Source organism: Pelmatolapia mariae, linkage group LG20 (assembly GCF_036321145.2).
Source record: "Pelmatolapia mariae isolate MD_Pm_ZW linkage group LG20, Pm_UMD_F_2, whole genome shotgun sequence".
Taxonomy (NCBI): domain Eukaryota; kingdom Metazoa; phylum Chordata; class Actinopteri; order Cichliformes; family Cichlidae; genus Pelmatolapia; species Pelmatolapia mariae.
Window position 1 is genome coordinate 7,568,581 of NC_086244.1, and position 22,965 is coordinate 7,591,545.

Genomic DNA, 22,965 nt, shown 5'->3' on the forward strand with positions numbered 1-22,965 from the left:
TTCCAGTTCCTTCTTTCCATCCTTCTGTTCACTCATGAAAAACCAGCTCCACCATTCATCCCCTACATTATGTCAAAGCGCACAAAGCGACACTTGAGCCCAACACTTCCTACTTCCACAGCTAGCACTGTCATTAAAATCAGAGACGTAGCCACGTCGCTGTTGGACATATTTCATATCGACGCAAAGAGCTGGGCTAAACTTCAAACCATTATGTGATCACATTATAACCATTTTAGCACATAAACCCAGAGTAATTTCCTACCCTGCAGGATTTGGTCTGCTTCAGATATGTTCTAACTACTGGTTTAGGCTAAGGCAGAGCGCCCAGGAAGAGACATGAAAACACATGACTAGCTATAAATTATCAGTGCATCTTCTCACTAGCGCACCACACAGTTAGGGACCTACATGTAGTATGTAGAAGTCAAATCGAGCTGTATCTGACATTTGTGTTCTTACTTACAGTATAACTCCATCAGGTAAAAGCTTACCAAATCTGTGGAAGTCTATGTATTTCAATAATTATTCAGTAAATCATGCCCTCTTTATACTCCAAGTTTCTTAAATATCTCTCTCAACAGAGTAACTTGAATGTAGCCTTCTTAGTGCAGAACTAGTAAAAAGAAGTATCACCTTTCTTGCACCTGATTTGCCTGAGACCTGTGACTAACCTTCCCAGTCTGGGTGTGACGGGGGCCCAGCTCAATCGAGACAGAGCGATGACATTACTGCAATTCCCTCTGGTTAGCTCATCATGTTTGTTGCAAAACAGCAAATATATTCCAGCACATTAACCCATAGTTAGCGTTTCACAATTTCAACATTTGCAGGTTTATGTTTATGAGGAGGAGATTTTAAGTGGAACACCGCAAGCAGCTGAACCTCAAAGTCTGTTTTTGGCCGTTCTGTGTCACCGGTGATGAATACAGACGAGGATCAAAACGAAACAGCAGCGGCTCCTGAACAACTATGAGATCTGAGGCATTTGTGGCATGCACAGTACTGTGGCTGCATTTAAGACCCCTGAGGGTGTTCACTTGTGTTGACGGTGTGAGAGGCAGAGCGCTGTTCCACTGTGGCATATTAAATGCCAAGAATAGACTGGTTTACTACTGTATTGTTGCAATATGAGGTACCTCCGCTGACAAACGTCCAGGTTGTGTGGCTTCTGGGACTTACTCCAACATCAGCTTCATATCGTGCAGCTCTCATCTAAATATGGTCATTATGCGAACTGAGATTGATGAGCTGCGGTCATGTGTTCAACCAAGAAATGGAGGAGAAAGAGGAAGGGAGGAGAAGAGAAAGATAATCCTCAAGGGCATTGAACCCCCCACCCCCACTTCCCATCCCCATCTTACTCCCTTACACTTGGTCTATCTCCCTTCTCCCACTCTATCCTCTATTCTTTCTCCAATCCCTGAAGAAATGGTGGAAATAAAGGATTTCATTTCCACTGATGTGTCAGGCACATGTCACGTGAGGTGGAAAAAACAATGTTTTTCTAAAATACTGCTGAACTGGTAGTGAGCTCAAAGCAGTCGAGGAACATATTTGACATGAGAAAACGGAGGGGTCCAAAGACAACAAAGACACTACAGATGCAGGATCAGAAAGCGCTTCAGTCTTCTGCAGTATCACATAGGACTGTGTTTTGCTGCTTCAGAATATGTCGCCTACAGTGAACTCCACTGCTGTGATAGCAAACCCTTAAATTCACCTCATCTCATCACATTTCAAAGAGGAGGTATTTGATCTTGTCAGTTTCCACAGAAACTCCCATGTGCCTCACGCTTCAGTAAGCTAAGGCTTTTCGAGGGCTTCTACCGTTTAACTTCTCATCTGCACAGCCAGGCACTAAGAAATCCCTGCAGCTCCTGATTCACCAGAAGGGAACATACTGTTTATAATGCACCGTATATACTGTACTGTTTTACACTGTTTAATGCAGGAAGAAGTGCGCTAGATGTACATTTTACCATCCGAGGTTTGTTGCAGCAGAGTGACTGAATTCAGTCATGGCTAAGGAATGCAGAGAGGAGGACAAGACGAGTTTCAACTGCTCTCCTGCTCACACAACCCAAATCAGGAATGTATGTGGAGCAGGTAGAGACACCGTCTCTTCCTAGATGTTCAAAAGCACAAGTTTCCCTCAGCCACACATAACACCCACTCCAAAAGTTTCCCTCCACTGCCTCTCAGGGTAAGAAACAGCAGCATCACGCAGGAATTTTTCACACAATTAAAGAACAGGAATGCAATTCAAGGTCGCAACACACACACGAAAAACACCCCCAGACTTCTTATTGTGTCAACAGAAATAAATGTATGCTAAGAATGCCATGCTGCAGCTGATAATCAGCTGATACGCCTCCATTATTAGGTTGTCTTCAGTGATAAAGCTGAATATTTCAAATAGATCAGGGCTATAGCTAAAGTTATGCACTTCTGTGCACACCCAGCATAACTAAAGCATGCTCAGTCTACATTTCTATAGCTGCTTTGGCTTTGAATTCAAACTGAAACCAAGACACAAAGAGCCCAGTGTTGAGCACTGCTTCCTTGGAGATAGACAAATAAAAGTATCAGAGATGCAGAAGCATTAAAATATTAAAATGTACCCATGTCACACTTCATCATCAAAACATAACTGCTCCCTGCCATGACATTTCCATAACAGATTGGAGGACGAGGCCCCCAACACTGAAGTGATTTCCTCCAACTCTTTTAAACCAGCCTTTGTTCAGTAGGCCCTGATTTCAATATTCAAATGTTACTCTGTGGGGTGGTGAAGCAGAGACTGAGACACAGTTTGCGAGGCAATCAGTAAAGAGCACTGAGTTGATGGTGCAGTTGGAGGTTTCATAAGCTACAGATGGGTTGGGCCACTAAGCTGCCTCTGCTGAGGAAGAGGAAGATGTCTGACTCACCTAACAACAGACAGGAGTGAAACCAGAGGAAAGAGGCAGGAAAGACGAGGTACAGCAAATTCTGTGACTATGATTGGAGTCATATTTTACATTAGAGATGAGTAAAAAGAAAAAAAATGATGATGAAGTCATGTTTCATGATCCAAAACTTCCATAAACACAGTGAGCTAATAATTAAAGTCAGTGGATTGTGAACATATTCTGAAATGTCAGTGGATGCAGAGAATTTAGTCCAAAGCAGGCAATGAGCCAAAAAGCCAAATTTAAAACTGAGAAATCACATCATTTGGGAAAATAATCCCTGAGTCATCGGTATTGTTTAGCAACCACACACTGATATATTTCAGTTTCATTACCTGTTTTTACTTGCAACAAAGAAACAACATCTAAACTGCAACCAGTAATTATTTTCATCATGAAATGATTTACCAATTATATCAGCTGGTTCTGTAAAACATAAAAAACAGATTTAGTCAAACCAAGACCCCAGGATATGACCCGGCATGGCCCAGTCGTTTCTGTCGCAACTGAGTCATTTGAGTAGTGACACAGCTGTCGCGAGCACAGTAACACTTCATTCAAGCAAATTTCTCTTCATCCGGATTTTGCTTTTCATTGCCTGACATGACTCACTGAAAGGATCACAAATCATATTGAGTACCCTCATCCCTTAGTGCAGCTTTGCTCCACAAATTCCACGCATGCTCCTGTTATCTGGTTTTGGTGAGATTATAAGATTTGCCTGGTCCAGAGGTTGATTCTGACATGGTCTGTGCTCCCTGCCGGAACACGATCTGTGTAAAAACTCCCATGTCGACATACGTGGCGGTGATTCTCAGAGGATGGACAGCCTCACGTTTTGAGGGAGGGGAGAGCAGCATGCGCTCTTCCCAGCATCTCATCAGCCTGACCAGGCTCGCACAGCTGCGCCTACACAAAGCTACACAGAGAGGCATCTTTTTAAATGCCAAAGACGCTTTTCCTGTCACAAGAAATGCGAACGGAGCGATGGGAATGAGGGTGTGAGAGTGACCGCTTTTCCACAGAGGCAACAGTGGGTGGATTGAGAGAAGATGCGTGGCCTGTGTCACCCTGGCTAATTCCCAGAGCACAGGGGCAGGAAGTGGCCAACGATCCCGGGAGGATACAAATCCTCCTCTGTTTGTCTGTATCAAACCACTATCAGATACTTCATTCAGACGGCCAGCAAGCACAGACCCCTCTGAGTGAAGCCTTGAAGGGATATGTCAGAGCACTTCAGTTCTTCATCTTTATTATTCAAGTGCTTTTACTGGGTGAAATGGACAGCTTTGTAACTTCATGTTTTATTGGTGTATACACGGTGACCCGCATTTCCTCTGCAGACACTAATTCAAGCAGTGACACCGTACGGAGTAGATAAAAAGTAGACTTACAGTAAAGGATTCAAAACTATGCCAATGGTACACAAAGCCTAAACAGAGAGAGACAGACAGCATGTGACAGGGTGGGAGTGATGTAAGACGGGGAGAACGAGAGAACAGGTGGCACTGGCATTCCCATGCTCAACCGTATGCCCTTGAATGTAGCTGGGCACTAATTAGCAACAAATCTGGGCCAGAGCAACAGAAGTTTAGTATCTGCAACATGAAAAATTCAAAGGCTTTTGTCAGCAGGAAGCCATCACAAATTTCATGCCCCCTTTTCACAGATACTGTCTTTCCCGCTTTCTCCCTTTTTGGAGTGCTTCGCGTATCTCATTGGCAAACCGAAGAGGGGTTGACGCTGGCATCAGACAAGTGTTTTGTTTGTTAAGTACTCGAAAGCCAAAGGGGAATAGTATGTTGTTTTAGCAAAGCGCAGCCACACTACTACTCCTACTACTACTGAAGCTCCAGATCATTTAGATTCTTTTTTCATCTCTGGTTCTCTGGACCATCAGTTCTACTTCTTCTTTTTAATTAGCGCCTCACTGATTATACACTTTTTAGGCCTATGCCCACAAAAATGTTTAGAGGGTAAAAAAATCTGGATTTCAAGAGATTCCGGCATTCTTCAAATTTATGAAACCACTTTTCATTTAAAACAAGAAAACTATCAAAAACTTGTTTAAAGCTAAAAATGAGTTATTTATTAGGCAAGTCACCAACTGAATTCATGCTTTATACCATTTTGAGCCGGCTGGAATTAATCAATCGCTCGACCACTAAAACACATTTTCCTGTTCAGGAATGCAAGTAAACAACTGCAATATGTTTTGTTTTGTTTTTAATTGAGAAAGCAGTTGAACATAACAGTAGTATGGCTTTCTACATTACTTTTGCTTTCACATTTTGAAACTTGTAATTGGAAAAAAAGAAGAAAAAAATATAGTAACAAAAAAAAAAATTAAAATACAGTTTGGTATCTTAATATAAAAGAGGTGCTTTACTGTTTGTTTGGGTTTGTTTGTTTTTTGGTAAAACCTTAAAATTGAAAATTTATTTCAAAGAACAACAATATTATATTTTAGTATTACAAAATATCATTTAGATTAAAACGCTTTCATTGCATTAACACCACTGGTAATCTAAGGCAGCTGTTTTAAAAACCTTCCATTGGACTAATAAATTTATTAAGCACTGTATGTAAGTTATAGTCTTATTGAAAAGGGTATATTATTCATTTATTAATTATTTATTGCATTTCTTGATAATTCGCTTTCTTTCCAAGTTCCTATCATAACCTGGATGACTGAGAACTTACACAGACATATTTAATAATTATGCTCTGTGGCCACATGTGCTACAGACAAGAACAGTATTGACAGTGTTGCTAAATTATCCTGAGCATCTTTTTCTGCAATATGTTTTATAAAATGTTTTCAAGGCTTCAAACATTGCACAACATATAGATTTACACAATTCATATTATTATTATTATTATTACTGCTAATAACTCCTGATTGGTTTGCGATGACTGAGCTTTAGAAATAAAAATCAAGATTGTCCACTGGTAAATCGAGTTTGGTTGGTCCAATTCTGTTAGATAGATAAAAACGGTAAAAAAAATTAAAAAATCAGCACTAAAATATTCTCTGGCGACCCGCCTAATGAATAAGCCGATGTGTGGGAAGAACTGATATAAATGCCAATACTGACATCAGTTGGCCTTTATTTATAATATATCACAACTTTGTGCTTAAGCTCTGTGTGTGTAATTATGTTTTGATATTTAACATTAGAATTATATGGCTTTAATGTAGCTACACCAATAAATATACACAAAAGGCAAATCCTTTAAAAAATCTAATTACAATATGTCCTCAGAGCTCACTGCCAATTAATCCTCATCTGACCTAAAGGAAAGTGGGACATGAGCGAGATCAAATGATGAACTCAGCAAACTGCCAGCTAGAGTGAAAGCTGTTTAATGCCACTGCTCACTTTGCTTCAGTGCAGTTAAAGGCAGAGACAAATACACACATCACTAACAAAACGCTTAGCTGAAACTCCTGAGAAACAGTTTCTCTCTGCAGACCACCCCAAATCGCTTTCCTTCCTTCTCTATGAATAGGTGCACAAAGGCATTTTTGAAAGTGGAAGCAACTTGTCTTAAAGACGCTGATTCTCCCAGTCTGGATAGCTGCGGAAACAAGCAGTTCATTGATGCCAGGCGCAGTGCATCACCCTGACAGACAAACCACTCCAGTATAAGAGGGAACAAAGCGGCCAGTCCACATCCACGTTGCCAATTAGCAGGAATTTCAGCCTCAAGAGCCAGTTTCCACTAGTCTCATTGGAGTTGACATAAACATCTATGGCTTTCACTGAAGACATTCATGGGATTCCAAGGAGCATTAGGTCCCCTCTGCGGAGCCTGAAATCTGGCAGTTAGAAATCACAATGGACCATCTCGTACCACTTTGAGAAACACTTCTCACTCACTGGTTGCAGGAAGCATGCTAATAATAGTGAAAATGGCAACATCTGACCCGTATTTACATTAGCTGAAAACACTTATGAGGAGAGAAGATAGTGGTTAGCAGAAATGATCAAGCATGCCCTGCTTCATCTCTAGCATCAGCTTGCGTGTTGCTGGATCAACTTATATTGAACACATGGGAAATAATATGCTCTTTCTGCCTGCTGCCAAGCATTTTAATGCTTTCAGGAAAAGACTAAACATTCACGCACATAGACACACACACAGACATGGGAGGAAAAAAAACACTAGAAAATCTGTAGAGGATTAGTCTAATGCACTACTGATAATCAAATGTAACAGCAATTTTATTATCATTAAACCTCCACGGATGTCACTGAAATATGTCTCCCGAGAAATGTTTGAGGTTTCAGAAAGGATTAGAGTGAGAGAAAGAAAATAAGCTGAATGTTTATATACAATATTGCGATCTTATGCAGACCAAAAAGCTGCGACAACACACTGCAATAGTGGTACAGCAGGTTTAACTGTGTGTCTGTGTGTGTGTGTGGAGAGCACAAGGGCTGTGCCAGCTGTCATATCTCAACAGCCATGATAACAAATATGCCGCACGGTGACGTCTTGCAGGAACTGAGAGACCAATATTTAAGTGTCTGCGAGAAAATCTCGTCTAGACACTAAATCGGTTTTAATTTTTGACACAAAGGCTAGGTTAGCAGATCTGTGGGATGATCCTAGATCAGCGCACTGGCCGAGAGTCGGGACTGATGTGTACACTAAATACAAGCCAATGACTAATCACAATGTTAAACATTATGGAGGACTGAAACTACAACTCCTCAGGGGAATGGCTTTCTACGTTATATTACAGATTGTACAATAACTTTGAAATATGCACACCTAGTCTTTCAGTTATTAGCTACTACACCACAATGGAGTCAATATTTAGACCTTTTGAGTCATGTTGAGTGGGAGAGACTAATCCTAAGCATATGACAGTCATGTCTTTAAACTGTGTGGGGGAATTTGAGAGGGAAAATCTGTGTCATGATGAGTGAACAAGCAAAATTACTATACATACATACACACATATATGTAATGAATCTAAACTCATTTCACCTTTCATATAAATAAATCAACTGGAGCAAAAGACAGAAAGTTTCACTTGTGTAAACTCCCTCTCAGGTAACCATGGCCCTAAAATCAAGGATGTGCAACTAAAAGGTGTGGTGTGATTATTTCCTGAAGCTGCGTACAGCAGAGGAGAGACTCCTCACACCCCGTGTAGTTTAGTTATTCTAGAAAAACTGTGATGATAAACTTTGAGACTGGTGTGGGTGCAACGTCGTTTAATTTATTACAAGGTGCGAAAACTACCAGCTGCTGGTCACCATTAACAGGAGCACTTGTTTACAAAAATCTACACACTGAATAAGATGCTGAGTGTAAATTTAGATTAGAGATGTTTGTTTGTTTTAATGCCCCAAAGAGTGAGGCTTTGTCTGTACTTATTTGATGCACGGCTGAGCTCCAACCGCTCATTCATTTTTTATTAATCCCTGTCTGTCCGCCTGTCAAGCGACTAAAACAACAAGTTGGCTTTACTCACCGTGAAGCGCAGGCTACCGGAGATTTAACGGCGTCGCTCTTCTGTCGATCAGACCGGAGGATTTGGCATCAAAGCATTAACGAACTGATCAGATACACTAAAAAGCTTCACTGATTCCTAAAACTGGGGCTTTGGAGAAGATGGGCAGCTGAAGAGAGAGTCGGTGCCAAAGCGAGCGACACAGAGGCGATGAGGAGGGATCCCATTCAACTGGAGGGACCGCCCGGTGAAGTCATGACGGGGAAAGCCTCTGAAGCTGTGGAAACATTTTTCACTGACACGGTCTAAATGAAGAAAAGCACCGGAACCTCCCTGATTAAAAACTCCGAGCTTTGCGCGTAACAGAAACCCCCGGTTTGCGACAAGGCTGAGCAAAAACACCAAATCATGACCAAAACACTGGGATGTGCTTGAGGCAAGGAAGGGAGGAGACTTCACCGCATTGTGAAAGCTCTGATTGGTGGGAGGGTTTTTGCACTGTGGATTTGCCCGATTTGCGTGAATGGCATGTCATGGAAGCCCCACCTCACCTGAGAAGTGCAGGTTCAAACGCGGTTCGTTGTACAATTACTCATCCTGCTCTTGGCGGTTAGGACTGTTTAGCCTATGACACATGAAGCGTGTTACGTTTTGTGATGTGAGCCAACTTCACACCATTAAATCATAACCTGGACACAAATACTGCTGAATTTCTCACGTAAAGTTTCAAAGGCTGACCTAAAAACATGGAGATATTTTAACTATAATATAAATTTAGATCGTTAAAAAGGTTTGAATTTTTTTATTTAAATCTGACATCATGAAAGAATCCCTAACATCACTGAACTAGAATGCGAGGTAGTCTGATTTTCGATTTTGATTATTCTATTTGTTAGGGTGAAAATCAAAGATCAGGCTTGCTTGTGATCTTTCTATTTGATGACACGATGCTGCCACCTGCTGGCCATGAAGCAGCATTTCTAAATCGAAGCAGCTGCTGCAGAATTGGAGGCTTCTGTCAACTTTACACTTTAAACTCTGAGGAAAGAAGTACTTCAGTTTACTTACAAGTACTAACAATACCCCTGCGATAAAAAATAAATAAATAAATAAAAAGCATACAAGCAAACATACTGGCTTGTCCCAGAAGTATCCTGTAACCTTTCTTCTTATATGGAGAGGGAAGGAAACCGTTTATGATTTTCCTCCTTGTCCTGCACATGTAGCGAGTTAGCAATTTAAACACTTGCATGCATGACATTTATGGCTTTTTGCCAGCATTTTATCTTGACATTTTTTACCAGATGAGTGAGGTCGAGGTAAATTTACTTAAACCTATGTTATGCACGTACTAAACACCTTATTAGAACCACTTTAGCGATCGAGTGTACTGAATGCAACCAACCAAACTGTTGTCGAGCTGCACCAGATGGTATAGGTGTTCCAAATACAGCACTTGGTTAGTGTGCAGCTACTGCCCTGCCTTTTTTCTCTTCTATTTTGTAATCTGTAGATTTTGTATGAAAAATATTAATAAAGAATGTATCTAGCTGTAAGACGGCTATAATGTAGCAAGAAGTATAATTTGTAGAGAAAGGTATTAGTGTATTAAGTAGGTGAAAAGGAAGCGCACAAATAGAATATAACAGACAAATACTTCATTAGAATACTTCAGACAGTCCATCACTGCCTTGTACCACTTTGTGTTTCATCACTGCATTTATGTCAGTACCATATAACCCCATTAGAGCACTTCGCTCTGACATGGCAGACTTACTTGTTCCAAGAGTATTTAAAAGTAGAATGGGAGGGAGAGCCTTCAGTTTTCAGGCCCCTCTTCTGTGGAACCAGCTTCCAGTTTGGTTTCAGGAGACAGGCACTATCTCTACTTTTAAGATTAGGCTTAAAACTTTCCTTTTTGCTAAAGCATACAGTTAGGGCTGGATCAGGTGACCCTGAATCCTCCCTTAGTTATTCTGCAATAGGTGTAGACTGCTGGGGGATTCCCATGATGCACTGAGTATTTCTTCTTCAGTCACCTTTCTCACACACTATGAGTCAATAGACCTCTCTGCATTGAATTATACTTGTTATTAATCTATGTTTCTCTTCAACAGCATGTCTTTTATCCTGTCTTCCTTCTCTCACCCCAACCGGTGAGCAGATGGCCGCCCCTCCCTGAGCCTGGTTCTGCCGGAGGTTTCTTCCTGTTAAAAGGGAATTTTTCCTTCCCACTGTCGCCAAAGTCCTTGCTCAGAGGGGGTCATTTGATTGTTGGGTTTTTTTTCTGTATGTATTATTGGAGAGTCAATAATAAATAAATAATAAATTTAGCATCACAACATTTTCACTGCTGTTTCATTGCATATATTTACCTTAATCGTCCACATGCCACCTGTAGTGTAACTGCCTATGGCCCACAGTTTGAAAACCACTGGTGTAAACCATCAGTAACAGAATAGATGAGACTGAAATATCAATTTATAACAATATAACTGATACAGTCTGGAAAGAGAAGCTCACCAAGAGAGTCTGGTTCCCATGGTTGATGTCTTTAGGCATCAATTTAGTAAAACAGTTTCCTTTCCCTGTTTCTAAAGTGAAAAGTTGAAGTTAAAACAAGAGGCATCAATGAATCATCAACAGAAAAAAGGAGAGATTCCACTCAAATCCAATTTAAAGTGAGATATAGTTTATAAACAGCTATGCACAGCAAATGCAGTAATTACAAGCACAATAATGCTGTTTCCAGAACGTGTTCAAAAATTGCATATGAACCCCAAAGTGTAGAAGAAGGACAGTTAGGACATCATAAGTAATGTGTAGATGCTGGCTGTGCCACAGTATTATTAAGGAACCCCAACATAAGTTTCAATGTTTTCAAAGCAGTTAGAAAATAATGAGTTGATCAAGGGTCACATTTTAGTTGGGAAGGAATTTATATCTTTGGGACTTAACAAAAGCAAACAGCATCTTCAGTTAACTGGCACTGTCCCGAGAGCACACAACATCACCAAATCCACTGAAACCAGAGATTAAAAAAAACATCACAATGTTGTTGAATGATGTGAAGCTGTGACTGTGCTCTTCAGGCGTGTCTTCTGTTCATAAACACATGTTTTAGAATATGACTGTTTTAACACTACAGGTCACTGGTAAGCTCGAGGTTTATGCGTATTTTATCTTTTTTGTCAGCTGGACTTATGTTTGCTCTTATATGCGTTTAATAAAGAGATCCTTTTTTGCTGATCTTATTTTCTCTCTCATCTCTTCATCATTTTCTTTAAGTGTACACTGCTACAAATCAAGCTGCATTTTTGGGAAGAAAAAATAATCTCTGTCTCTTCTGTGTCTCACTTTTTGACGCCCCTTTCAACCAGCCAATCCATCAAATGTCAGCCCCTCTTCCTGTCTTGGTTACACATTCAATCCCATGCATTACCTCCTTCATCCTTGGTTTCTATTCTAGACCCACTCTCTCATGTCCTCAGTTGTCCTGCAGTCTCAGTCATCCATTTCTCTCGTGTCAGACGACCCTATAGGAAAGAGCATGTCGCTCTCTAAGGACAGGTTGCTGCCTAGCTCGGCCATGCGGCTCCGCAGTAGAAAGTGTGTCCTCCTCTGCAGGAGCCTCTGCTGCTCCTGCTTCAGCTCCACGTAGGAGCGTGAGAATGTGTGGAAGATGGAGGTGACGGGAAAGGCCATGAGGAGGATGCCACTTAGGATGCTGCTCAGAGCAACCACCTGACCCGGGATGCTCCTTGGCACCATATCCCCATAGCCCACTGTTGTCATGGTGATGACAGCCCACCAGTAGGTAGCAGGGATGCTTGTGAATTCCTGTGTGGTGGCCATTTCATTCTCAATCAAGTACAGCAGGGGGGAGTATAGTGCGATCGCCACACACAGGAAAAGGAGTAGCAGTCCAAACTCCCGTGTGCAGCGGCGTGCTGTCAGGCCTAGAGTTTGCAGGCCCAGGGAATGGCGAGCTAACCGCATCACGTAGAGGATACGCAGGGCCCTCAGCACACGCAGCACCAAGCCCACTTTGTCCAAGTAGGTGTTGCCTGAGCCCAGCCTCTTCTCTCCTTTGGAAGTGCTGTCCACCACTAGTGTGATGTAGTACGGCAGGATTGCTACCACATCAATCAGGTTCAGGGGCTGTCTGAGGAAAGTCAGCTTGCTGCGATCTTGGATGAAGCGCAGGGTGAACTCCAGGGAGAACCAGGCTACACACACAGTCTCCACGATGAAGATATTATAGCACATCTGGGAACAGGTCCCCTGTTTAGGAAAGAAACAAAATGTGGTCACCAGCATGTAGATGAGGTCGAATCACTAGAGGGAGCCACCTCAGTGTGAAATTCAAACGCTAAACAGTGGTAGGAGTCTGCAGCCCTCAGCACTGCAGCCAAGACAATTAAAAAATAAAAAATAATTGCTCATTACAGATCAAACCACCAGTTTTGGTTATGGGGAAAAAATAATTTTCCATATACATTTATGATGAATGTCATTAGGCACTAAATCTTAGGTCAAAGCGTCTAAAATGATACCGCCACACTTCCAGAAGCAGTGTATTTTTCTTCATGATTCAGTGCGTGGTTGAAATATGGTTCAAAGCATTTCAAAGCACGTACTGCGATAGCTGCTGAATGCAGTCCATATCAGAGAATAATATCATTATTATGAAACATACTCCCACAGAGGAGGAAGTGGCCTGACCACCTGAAAACTCCAGATAACCTGAAACACTTGTGTACTTTTAATGCAAAGCTTTGTCGTCTTGTTGAGGATCTGTTAGAATGAAATCATTGGCACTTTTTTTTAAAACAAATGAATTCAGACTCTCAAGTGAGAATACAGTGCAAGGGTGTCAGATGAATATATCAGTGACTAAATCAGACAACAAGCAGCTTTTCATTTCCTTTTTCAATTTTGTTTTTCTTTTTTTCCCCTTCGCCGTTTTCTTAAGCAGTTATTGGTTTAACAGTGTGACAGAGGTGATGTTTAACTCATCTGCAGCTAATGCAGGGGTGGGCAACTCCAGGCCTTGAGGGCCGGTGTCCTGCAGGTTTTAGATATTACCCTGGCTCAACACACCTGAATCACATGATTAGTTCATTACCAAGCCTCTGGAGAACTTCAGGACATGTTGAGGAGGTAATTTAGCCATCTGAATCAGCTGTGTTGGATCAAGGACACATCTAAAACCTGCAGGACACTGGCCCTCGAGGCCTGGAGTTCCCCCACTCCTGAGCTAATGTCTCACTGTACAGGAGCGAACGTTTTGCACTCCACCCATTTCCCACACTTACGGTATCTGCACTTGATTATCTGAACAACTTAAAACAGAAAGAAAGAAAAAACAACACAAACTTTTCCCCCCACAGTGGAAATCAAAGAGTTTGCAGTCAATCTGCACTTCTATCAAAAGCCTGCTTTTTTAAATTTTCACAAAAGCTTCCAAGACACATCAATTAATTAATTCAAAACCTGTTTGCACTTTACTCTGTGTGGCTCAGATATTCAATTTTCCTTTGATTTGACTAAAAAGGCTGGGGTGCTAATTATGTTTGTGATTGAAGTCAGACATAATAATGGAAGCATTTCATGAAAGCAGCCTGAGACGTCTTCAAACATTTATTCTAATCTAGGGAAAAATTGTGGCTCTCTCAGCAGCCTTCCTTCTCTTACTGGGATAAGGTTTTAAAATGACGTGACATTATTAGCATTCTCTTTAATGGCTGAGGGGGTTTTTTTTAAAGCACATAACCTCTTTTATTTCTTTGGATACATCAGTTTAAAATGGATAGAAAAAATGACATAAACCTGCTGGGTTCACATATTCATTGTCAGTATGGTGGCGTCGCTTTATGTATTGTGGCTGTGCAAAGCCAATACATTAAAATTATGTAAATAGAAATGAAATTAAAACAGAGTACAAGTTTTGGTGAACTGTTTTAACTATATTGGTTTCAAAATGAATTCTTATATTTGAAATGTTTGTCAAATTAAGAATGAAATGACTCGATTTGCAAAGTTTGTGATATTCTCATTTTTTCCTTATTAATACAAATACTTCAAAAATGAACTATATTTAGGCACAAGTTACTTTTCTGCTTCTTCTGTCTTCATTTAGATAATTGGTTAATCATTAATTTAACCACAGCTAAGCAGTTCTTTAATTTTAGACACTGGAAATTGAGTCTTCTGGGCAGCTATTTTGAAAAATTGGATATCATAACAATATTAACCACATTTATCAGCTGTAAGAGCCTCAGAAGCTTTGGGACAAACACTGTTGTTGTCCCAACTGTACCTCACAGAAACCATAAGTTTTGTTTTGCTTTTGTAGCCTTATAACCTCTTCTTTTTTATATCATTTTTATCATTTTTATATCAATCTTCATGTACTGTGTCAAACACCACGTTTCTACTCACCAACTCCTCCTCCTCCCTCATGGCCGGCATGGTGCTGATGGATAAGTTGATGGCAGTGATGGTGACAAACAGCACGGACAAACAAGCAAAGATCTTCCCTGGGAGGCCAGAGTGAGGCCTCTCCACCATGTCCCTCAGCTTAGCCATGCACCGACTGAGTCTAGAGTCAGCCGCGCGTCCCCCGTGGCCACTGTCTGAATCCAGCAGATCCTCCAGGAGTTCTTCCTCCTCCTCTGCTCTCTCCATGGCTTCAAACTCCTCCATGCGCTGCAGCAGACGCCTGCGACAGCACCACTCCAGGCTCTCCTCTGGAACCCCCCAGTACAGCAGCTCCTCTCTGAAGGAGAGGGCGCACATCTCCCTAAGGGACCGCAGTTTGCCCGCCCGCAGAAAGGTCAGGATGTTACGGAAGGCACAGGGGCTGCGGTCAAAGAAGAACTCGTTGTGTGTGACATCATAGTCATCACAGATGCACATAATCTCATCGAAGCTGCTGCAGAGGTGCAGCTGGCCCAGACGTGACAAGGGGAAGTCCTCTAAGGTGGTCCAAGGCAGCTGGTAACGCAGGCCACCCACGTTGATAATGGCATGGAGTTTACGGGCACTGGACAAGAGTGTGTTATCGTGGATGGTGCTGAGCTCAGGGGCAGGCTGCGCCCTTTTATAGAAGGCTCCCTTGTGAGCCTCCTTCTCTTGTGGGAGGGGAGGGTTGAGGGAGTTATCGGAGGCACAGCTCAGGGCACTATAGTCATAGTCAGAGCCATCACCCGCCAGCAGGGTCATCTTTACTGGTCCGCTCACATCCCTGTGCTCAACCTCCCATCAACACACTGTCACCTTCACAGAAACAACAGAGAGTCTGAAGTTAGTGCACCAGTGCAGGTTTGACAAAATCGGCCAAACTAATTAAATAGCAAAGTTTAAAAATCTCTTTAGCAACAGAGTCCTGACCAAGGTAGTCAGCAGTACAGTCAGCAGTATTACACAGACTAGTAATACACGCAGAGAAAGAAAAGTCCATTATTATTTGATAAAGAGTAAAATGCAAACAACAGACAAAGTTATGAGGTTCAAATATAAGGAAGCTTGAGACAAAAAAGTCATGGTGTCCAGGTCAGTTAAAATCATCATATCACTGTGAGAAGTACTTCAATTCACCTGCCAACATACTGAGCAGTACACTCTTACTAAATGAATACCATCACAATGCACTTTACTGCAGCAGGAGGCACTCAGACTGTTTGCATTATGATTCAAATGGATACGTGAAATTATAAGAAAAGCAGAGCAATATGTAAACAATCTCTGCCTGCAGAACAGCCCACTCACTGTAGAAATGAAAGCAAGAAAGCTGCGTGAAACATTCTACCACCAACACAATTTTCAGATATTGTAAAGCTACAGCGGGGAAACTCCAGCGAGCATAATATTAATATGTGTAAACATATTAGTGAAATCGTAGAAGACTGTTTTCATTAACATTACTTCCATTAAATATGTCACACTGACTTGTAATAAAACCTTAATATTCCTCTTTTTAAACGTGTGATGATTAAATAGATTAAAATATGAGCGTTTCCCCACTTGGATGGTGTTTCCTGCTTGTTCGAGCCTCGGGCTGAAGTTTGAGCCACACTGAAGTCATGAAGCGGTAGCTTTTATTAACTATGCGCCGCAGAGCACTGTGCCTCAGGGTTTACAGGAATCTGCAGCTGTAGGCATTTGTAAATAAAGTCTTTCTTGGTTTTATAAGGCCTTAATTTAAAAATGTCTTTCAACATTTATTTTGTCATAGTGCACTCTAACTTAGTATCTAGTCCCTTTTAGAACAGCGCCATTGGAAAACGTTTATATTTTATTAGCATTTTCCTACTTTCCTTATTACTACTTTAATGTTACAGCAAATATTTATTTTTATTTATTTATTTTTTTTTACTATTTTACCTATTTTAACTTGATATTATTGCTTCTGTTTGCTTCCTTATCTAATTTACTAAACATGAACCTCAAGGAATATTGTTACAACAACAATAAGTAAAGAAAGTATGATGATGATGACAATGATAATATTTATTGCTGTTGCTCTGCCTTGAGGTAAATGTTTAGTATAGTGAATTGCATAACTTTACAAGAGAATGAACTGAGGTGACATTTACATATTGCTATAGGTTAATTTTCATACTGTTTATTTCCACTCATTCAAACATAACAATAGTATTCTGGTCGTTGAACGATATTTGCAGATTTCTCCTTCCGGTGTCTGGCTCGATCACACACACTGGTCTCGGTGAATAAACCGTGCTGTAAAGCCGCAAGATGCAAACTCCCAATGCTGGAGAGGTAAGCTGTATTAACCAATGAATGGCCACTAGGGGGCAAAGATATCTGGTGGACATAAACAGAAATTCAACCCTGCTTTTGCTACATGAGATTCGTATATTTACTGTATTATACGTTTTAAAATAGAATTTGTCCTCAGTTGGCAAAACTGATACCACTCTGAGGTTTCTGTGTTAATTATGGAGTGACAGAGAGGCACTGTTCAACTTGTATGAGGAGACAAAGAAGGGGAAACAATGCTTTGGCGACAACAGTTTAACTTGTCATATGTTTTGAGTGGAATAAACTAAGCTTTGGGGGACAATATGTGGATTTATGTAACTTTGGAGTGAACCTGACTAACTGTGTCCCCGTTTCATGACTTGATTCCATGTATTTACCTCAAAGTCGTACTGTTACTTTAATTTGAAAAGGAGGGCAAATAACAATGAGGGATTAGTTTCTTTTGACTGAGGTAACAGATCATGATTAAATGTTAAACTCTTAACAGTATACATTTGTGGGGGCAACTATTTAACTCCTCACATTTTTGTATAAAGATTTGTCACCCAGTGATGCTGCACTGACTCAGTAATTCACTGATGTAACTGTTATCCTACAGATACTGAAGAGGCTGTTTTCAAACACACTTAATAATCCGTCTGTGCTATTTCTGGCCCTCTCACATTTAGAGCGGGAGGCTTTAAAACGCAGTTAGGTGTCGGTTGAGGTGTGTGTGTACTAACGTGCAATCACACAGTTATGCAGGCTGTTCCGAGTGCCAGCTTATGCACATTTACCAAAGACTCTTCGGCAGAACAAGAGACGAGCACGAGAAGAGGAACAGCACTATCTTACAATAAGAAAGAGAAGGAACTGGAAAATGTTTACCACTTTATCACCAGTGCAGTGACGGCCTTGTGGCCTCTGTCCAAACTAATTTAATCAATTACAGTGATTTAGGGGGAGGCAGGTTAGCCAGTTAGAAATTAAAATGTCAGTGCCTGGATTGCTGCATGGCCAAATTCTGAGTAGGGATTCTAAAATGGGGATGTGAATGTGTCAACTGAATGGTTATTAGGCACCTGCATTGTCAGCCTGTGTGAGCCACTGATTACAGTCAGCACCATCTTTCACCCCTGAAATCAGAGCAAACCCACCCGAAGCTTTTCCCTCCAGTGCTCTGCCTTGTTGCATTAACTTCCTGATAATATAGATTTTTGGCTTTTATTGGACTCGTCACATGTGGAATACCCCTGAGGTCAGATCATAATAAAACCCCAGTGCAGTCAGGGAAATCATGTAGGCCATCAGCGGATTCAGATTCAATCGCTTCCCACTTTTTTTTTATATAAACGCTGCCTGCCAAATAAACAGTAGTACCATTAAAACAAAAGCCAAACACCAGAATGAAAATACATTTTCAAAAAATGCAAAATCCCTCCTTTTTGATTCTTCTCACACTCTCCCTCCATGCGGTGGAGGTTATCAATACGCCTACAATGCATCGCCGGTGTGGATGTGCACAAGCCTACGCCACTCTCCTACTAGATTAAATCACACTTAACCCCTTGAGGCTGTTTGATTTCTCACTTTGCCTTTAAACCGATTGTGCTTTTCCATCTCTGCAGTCACAGGAGCATTTTTTTAAACTCTTGTTTTGTTTTTGTTTTCCTTTCCGTGCAATGTTGCGCCTCTGATGTTTCCTCTGGGGGACAAAGTCTAGAAGGAGAAGGAGAGATGAAATGCTGCAAAGACAGCGAAGGCTGTTCTCCCCACCAGATCGGCTGAGGTCTGGCCTCTTTCTGTGCCAGCGTTATCACAGCTAAGCCACAGGGCATGTTCTCCAGATTGCCTGGTGAGTCACAGGGTTGTGAGTCTCAGTTGCCTGACAGTATTGTGCATGCATTTCCCATGGTTCCCTCCTCAAGAGTCTTTGGAGACTTTTAATACCACCAATATTGACTGAGATCATTTTAAAAAGCCCAGTAGTAATCATGACCACAAGATCAAAGAGCAATTTAAAAAAAATCGTAAGCCTTTTAAATATAAGGAAATGTGTTTTAACTGTTGAGATCTGTCTGTTATTTTCTTTTTACCTGCCTGCAGAGGCATGTGTTAAAGAATTTTGTTCATTATGGGTGGTTCATATTCAAATTTAATAGTAAAAATGAACATCTGAAGAGTGTCTATGTGTTTGTCCCTGCAAAGAGATACAAATAGTTTACTTAGCAATGACTATTTATTGCTGCATATCTCCATATTGCTGGAAGTGCTGTGTAAGACAGATTTTACCAATCTGTCTCTGAATCAAAGATTTGCAATTCAGCTTGACTCATTCTGTGAAATACAGACACATGGTAATTTGATGAGTATCAAATTTTTGTCAGTGTTTCTGATGAAAATCTAAACCTCTAAGCTTTCCAGTGGCAGCTGTTCAAAGTGTAGAGTTCGGTCTTATTTTCTTGCATGTAGCCCCTCAACCATATTTAAAGCAATAACGTGCTGTAAAATAAATGCTCTCTATAAAGATGTTCCAGAAAAACGCATGTCACCTGACAATGAAGTCATGTCAGTCATGTCCTCTCAGGCTTAATGACCATTTAAACCACACAATGTTCCTTTTGTTCTCCCCAACAACCACTTCTGCTTCTATTCCCTTAACAGCTCACTGTTCTCTAATGGACTATAAGAGGATGGTGTTTCCAGAAATGGACCGCAAGAGCTGCCAAGACCCAACTGTCTCTCTCTCTCTCTCTCTCTCTCTCTCTCTCTCTCTGAAATCTGGTTAAACACTGAAACAGTCAGGCATGCCAGAAGCAATCCTACCCCGAAGACCTTTCCTTACAGTAATTCAAGCAGGAATAGTTGTAAACAAAAGTGTTTCTTTTTTGTTGGATGTGGGTGGTATTAATGCATGCCGAGAACCCTGGAAGAAGCTACAGTATAGCTCCAGGGCAATAAATGTCTCCCCAACTCTGTCTGTGGTCCACCACAGTGCGCTGCTCTCTACTTCTGAGGTACAGAGAAGTATTCTGTGCAGATAATATGTTTCAGTAATGAGCTATCTCAGCACTAATGGCCACTCTTTTTCATCCTGTTCACTGTTCAATTCAACTGGAGTGCAAAACTGCAACAGAATGAAATGTATCTGTAAAATAAACCGCCTTTCATTTTATAAAAAAAATTTTTTTTGGTGATGTCGTTTTAAAAGCTTAAAAGTCAATTGAAATGCAATTCAAGTACTTCTTCATGTCTCGCTTGGAATAAAATGTCGTGTAACAAAGAGCAAATGAGAAGCATCACACCTCTGTCATTTTCTGTCCACAGTTTATTTTCCAATCTGTCCTCTGTCCGTCCTTCCTTTTTAAAGGGCTCTATATTCCCCAGACGCAGTCTGAGCCAGCCCACCGACTCTCTAGGCTTCTACCTCACTGCTCCATATTATGCCTCAGCACTTCTCATCCTCTGATCCCTGACAAACTGTGACACACAATATTTAGTCAGCACACAAAACACCTCAACTTTACACCCATCACTCACATCCGATGTATAACGACAGCATGTGTTTTTCTTTTTCATCTCAGGAATTTTCCTGAGTGGATGATTGCACACTCTCACCATTTGCAAGTGCTCATCTAACTTGATTATATAAAGATTGCATAACATTAAGTTCTCTGCATCGTTTGTGTGCATTAACCGATACTCACTTTCCATCTCTTGCTGCCCTTTTCCTGTCGAGCTGCAATCATCCGACCACCTAATCTTTCAGGGTTGTGTAAATAATTTGTTTTTCACAAGCAGCAGATAAAAGACAGCGGGCATATGTGCAGGCATCACAACCTCACTGCAGAGAAGACCCGACTGTTTGTCACTTTAGACAGAGTGTTTCAAAAGACCTCTGCACTAGGGCGCAGCGCAAGTCCCTGCAGGCCGAAGTGACAGAAGGTGCTCACACCGGTCGATTAAAAGATCAGCAAGGAAAAAAGAAGAACTCAACTTAGAATAAGCTGATGAGATGGTATAAATGGACTGTAAACTAACAGTTGCACAGGTCTTTCCTTTAAGTGGGAAATTAGACACTTGATGGTCAGTGTTGAGTGCAGAAAATAAAAGCTTTCTTGTCAAAGGACACGACATCTGTGTGTTGGTTAAGTTAGTTGTATTTTTACATTTTAGCACAGCGTGAACTGGTTAAAAATCTAAACGGTCAAATCAGAACATGAAAGAGCCAAGGGTTTCCATCGTTTTAGAAGATGGACTGAATTCACATCCGAGTCTGTGCAGATAGAAGACTTCAGAAGGAAAGACGAGGACTTTTTCTTACTTACACTTTCAAAGCACATCCATCGCCCGATTTGTATTGAGTCCAAGCCCTGGCTGCAGATCTCTTTGGGTACCCACTGGTGCTCAGGGAAACAGCAGATCAAGATTTTGCTCCGGTGACACCAGAGGCTATGTCTTTCAAGCACCTTAAACATAAAAGCACCTGAGAAGCATACTATAATTACTTTATGGATCTTTTTTGTGGAGTAGAATCAGAGAGCCACTATTAGTTATTAGAATAGGAAAAGTCATTAGTTCATCTCATTAGAGTCACAATTACCTGGTGGAGGGAGAGAGGATGATGGATTACATATCATATATCACTGCTCCAAGGTCTCCAAAGAGGGATTTGCATTGCGGACTCCTAATCACATTATGGGCCATTATCTAAAATCATCTTCAAAATGAAACCATGTGCTGTGTTTGAACTGATCTCATATGGATTCACTGACAGAAACATAAGCTCTGATACGCTGTTTGAGGACTTGAAGTTGTTCCCACGTTCAAAAGTTTCCCTTGCATCAATTTTCAGTTTAAAATTTGATTTTGAAAAGTGTTTTTAATTTCTAAGGACACTGCAAAGATAATGTATATATGTATCAAATATATGTCCCTGCTCAGAGAGCATGGCAGACAAAATCTGTCTCTGCATCGAACCCTGTCTCAGTAAATGTTTACACATCATACAGTGTCATGCTGCTGCACCCTTGTTACCATGGCGTACATGCAGCGCATTGGGCATGTAAGTCTCGGTCATCTGTTCGAGACAGATAATTCCTCGTTTAATGAAAAGTGGACTTCACAGGAAACCATTAATTAGCTCAGTCTGATTAGAACTGACACTGCTGATGCACCCTTCAAGTTACTTTAAAAGAAATACTGACAGCACATCAGTGTGATCTACAAAAACACTAACAGGTAGACACATGGTGCACACAGTTATAATATCAAGCCTGAGGAAGCAGCTATTTACATACATGATTTGGAATTTAAACACTGAATGCATGCATGAGAAAAACTCCCAAAGTGTCACTTACAACTAAGGAGTACTGTTTGTTTTTTCTATACAACAAGCATTAAGTTTAAAAACATGTAAACAAAAAGATTCATACTCACTGCGCTCTCAAATCAGTTCCTCTGCAGCTGTTAGTTTGCTGAAGAAGCCTGAAGGCGATGAGAGGAATGTACATGAAGGAAAATATGAAGTGTGTTTTCAGGCACTGCTGCTACCTCGTTCAACTCTGGTCCATCTATGCAAAGGCACTGGGCTTGTGGAGTACGAGAACGCTATTTGATAATCATGAGCAACAGGCTGCCTCCCCTCCTCTCGCCCTCCCTCCCTCGTTCCCTCCTTCCCTTTCCTTTTCCCTCGACTCTCGCTTTCTCTCTCGAATCCTTCTTCCTCCCCTTCCTCGAGCGCTGACATCAGAAGTGGGATGTGCCATTATACCA

General features: G+C 41.2%; 2 protein-coding genes across 5 annotated transcripts in view; both read right to left on the reverse strand.

Annotated features, from left to right (window-relative positions):
• Positions 1 to 8,831, reverse strand: part of src (v-src avian sarcoma (Schmidt-Ruppin A-2) viral oncogene homolog) — a 28,895-nt gene extending 20,064 nt beyond the window's left edge. For 2 of the 4 annotated variants that reach the window (XM_063463060.1, XM_063463058.1), the window contains exon 1: positions 8,446 to 8,831. The gene's annotated coding sequence lies outside the window, so the exon portion shown is untranslated. The remainder of the gene's footprint in view (positions 1 to 8,445) is intronic. The other 2 variants (XM_063463059.1, XM_063463057.1) reach the window with 1 other exon arrangement.
• A 2,317-nt stretch (positions 8,832 to 11,148) lies between these two features.
• On the reverse strand, positions 11,149 to 22,752 carry kcng1 (potassium voltage-gated channel, subfamily G, member 1). The gene is made up of 4 exons (XM_063463061.1): positions 22,630 to 22,752; positions 21,519 to 21,676; positions 14,869 to 15,705; positions 11,149 to 12,708 (listed from the first exon to the last, which is right to left on the reverse strand). Exons 3-4 carry the CDS (start codon positions 15,649 to 15,651, stop codon positions 11,929 to 11,931), a joined length of 1,563 nt encoding a protein of 520 aa, XP_063319131.1. The 5' UTR covers positions 15,652 to 15,705; positions 21,519 to 21,676; positions 22,630 to 22,752; the 3' UTR covers positions 11,149 to 11,928.
• Positions 22,753 to 22,965: the final 213 nt, after the last annotated feature.

Bases quoted from the DNA above. Each gene is read 5' to 3' on its own strand.
- kcng1 (XM_063463061.1), bottom strand. From the start codon at position 15,651: ATGACCCTGCTGGCGGGTGATGGCTCTGACTATGACTATAGTGCCCTG. The intron at 12,709-14,868 runs GTGAGTAGAAAC...TTTCCTAAACAG, and splicing joins TGAGGGAGGAGGAGGAGTTG to GGGACCTGTTCCCAGATGTG.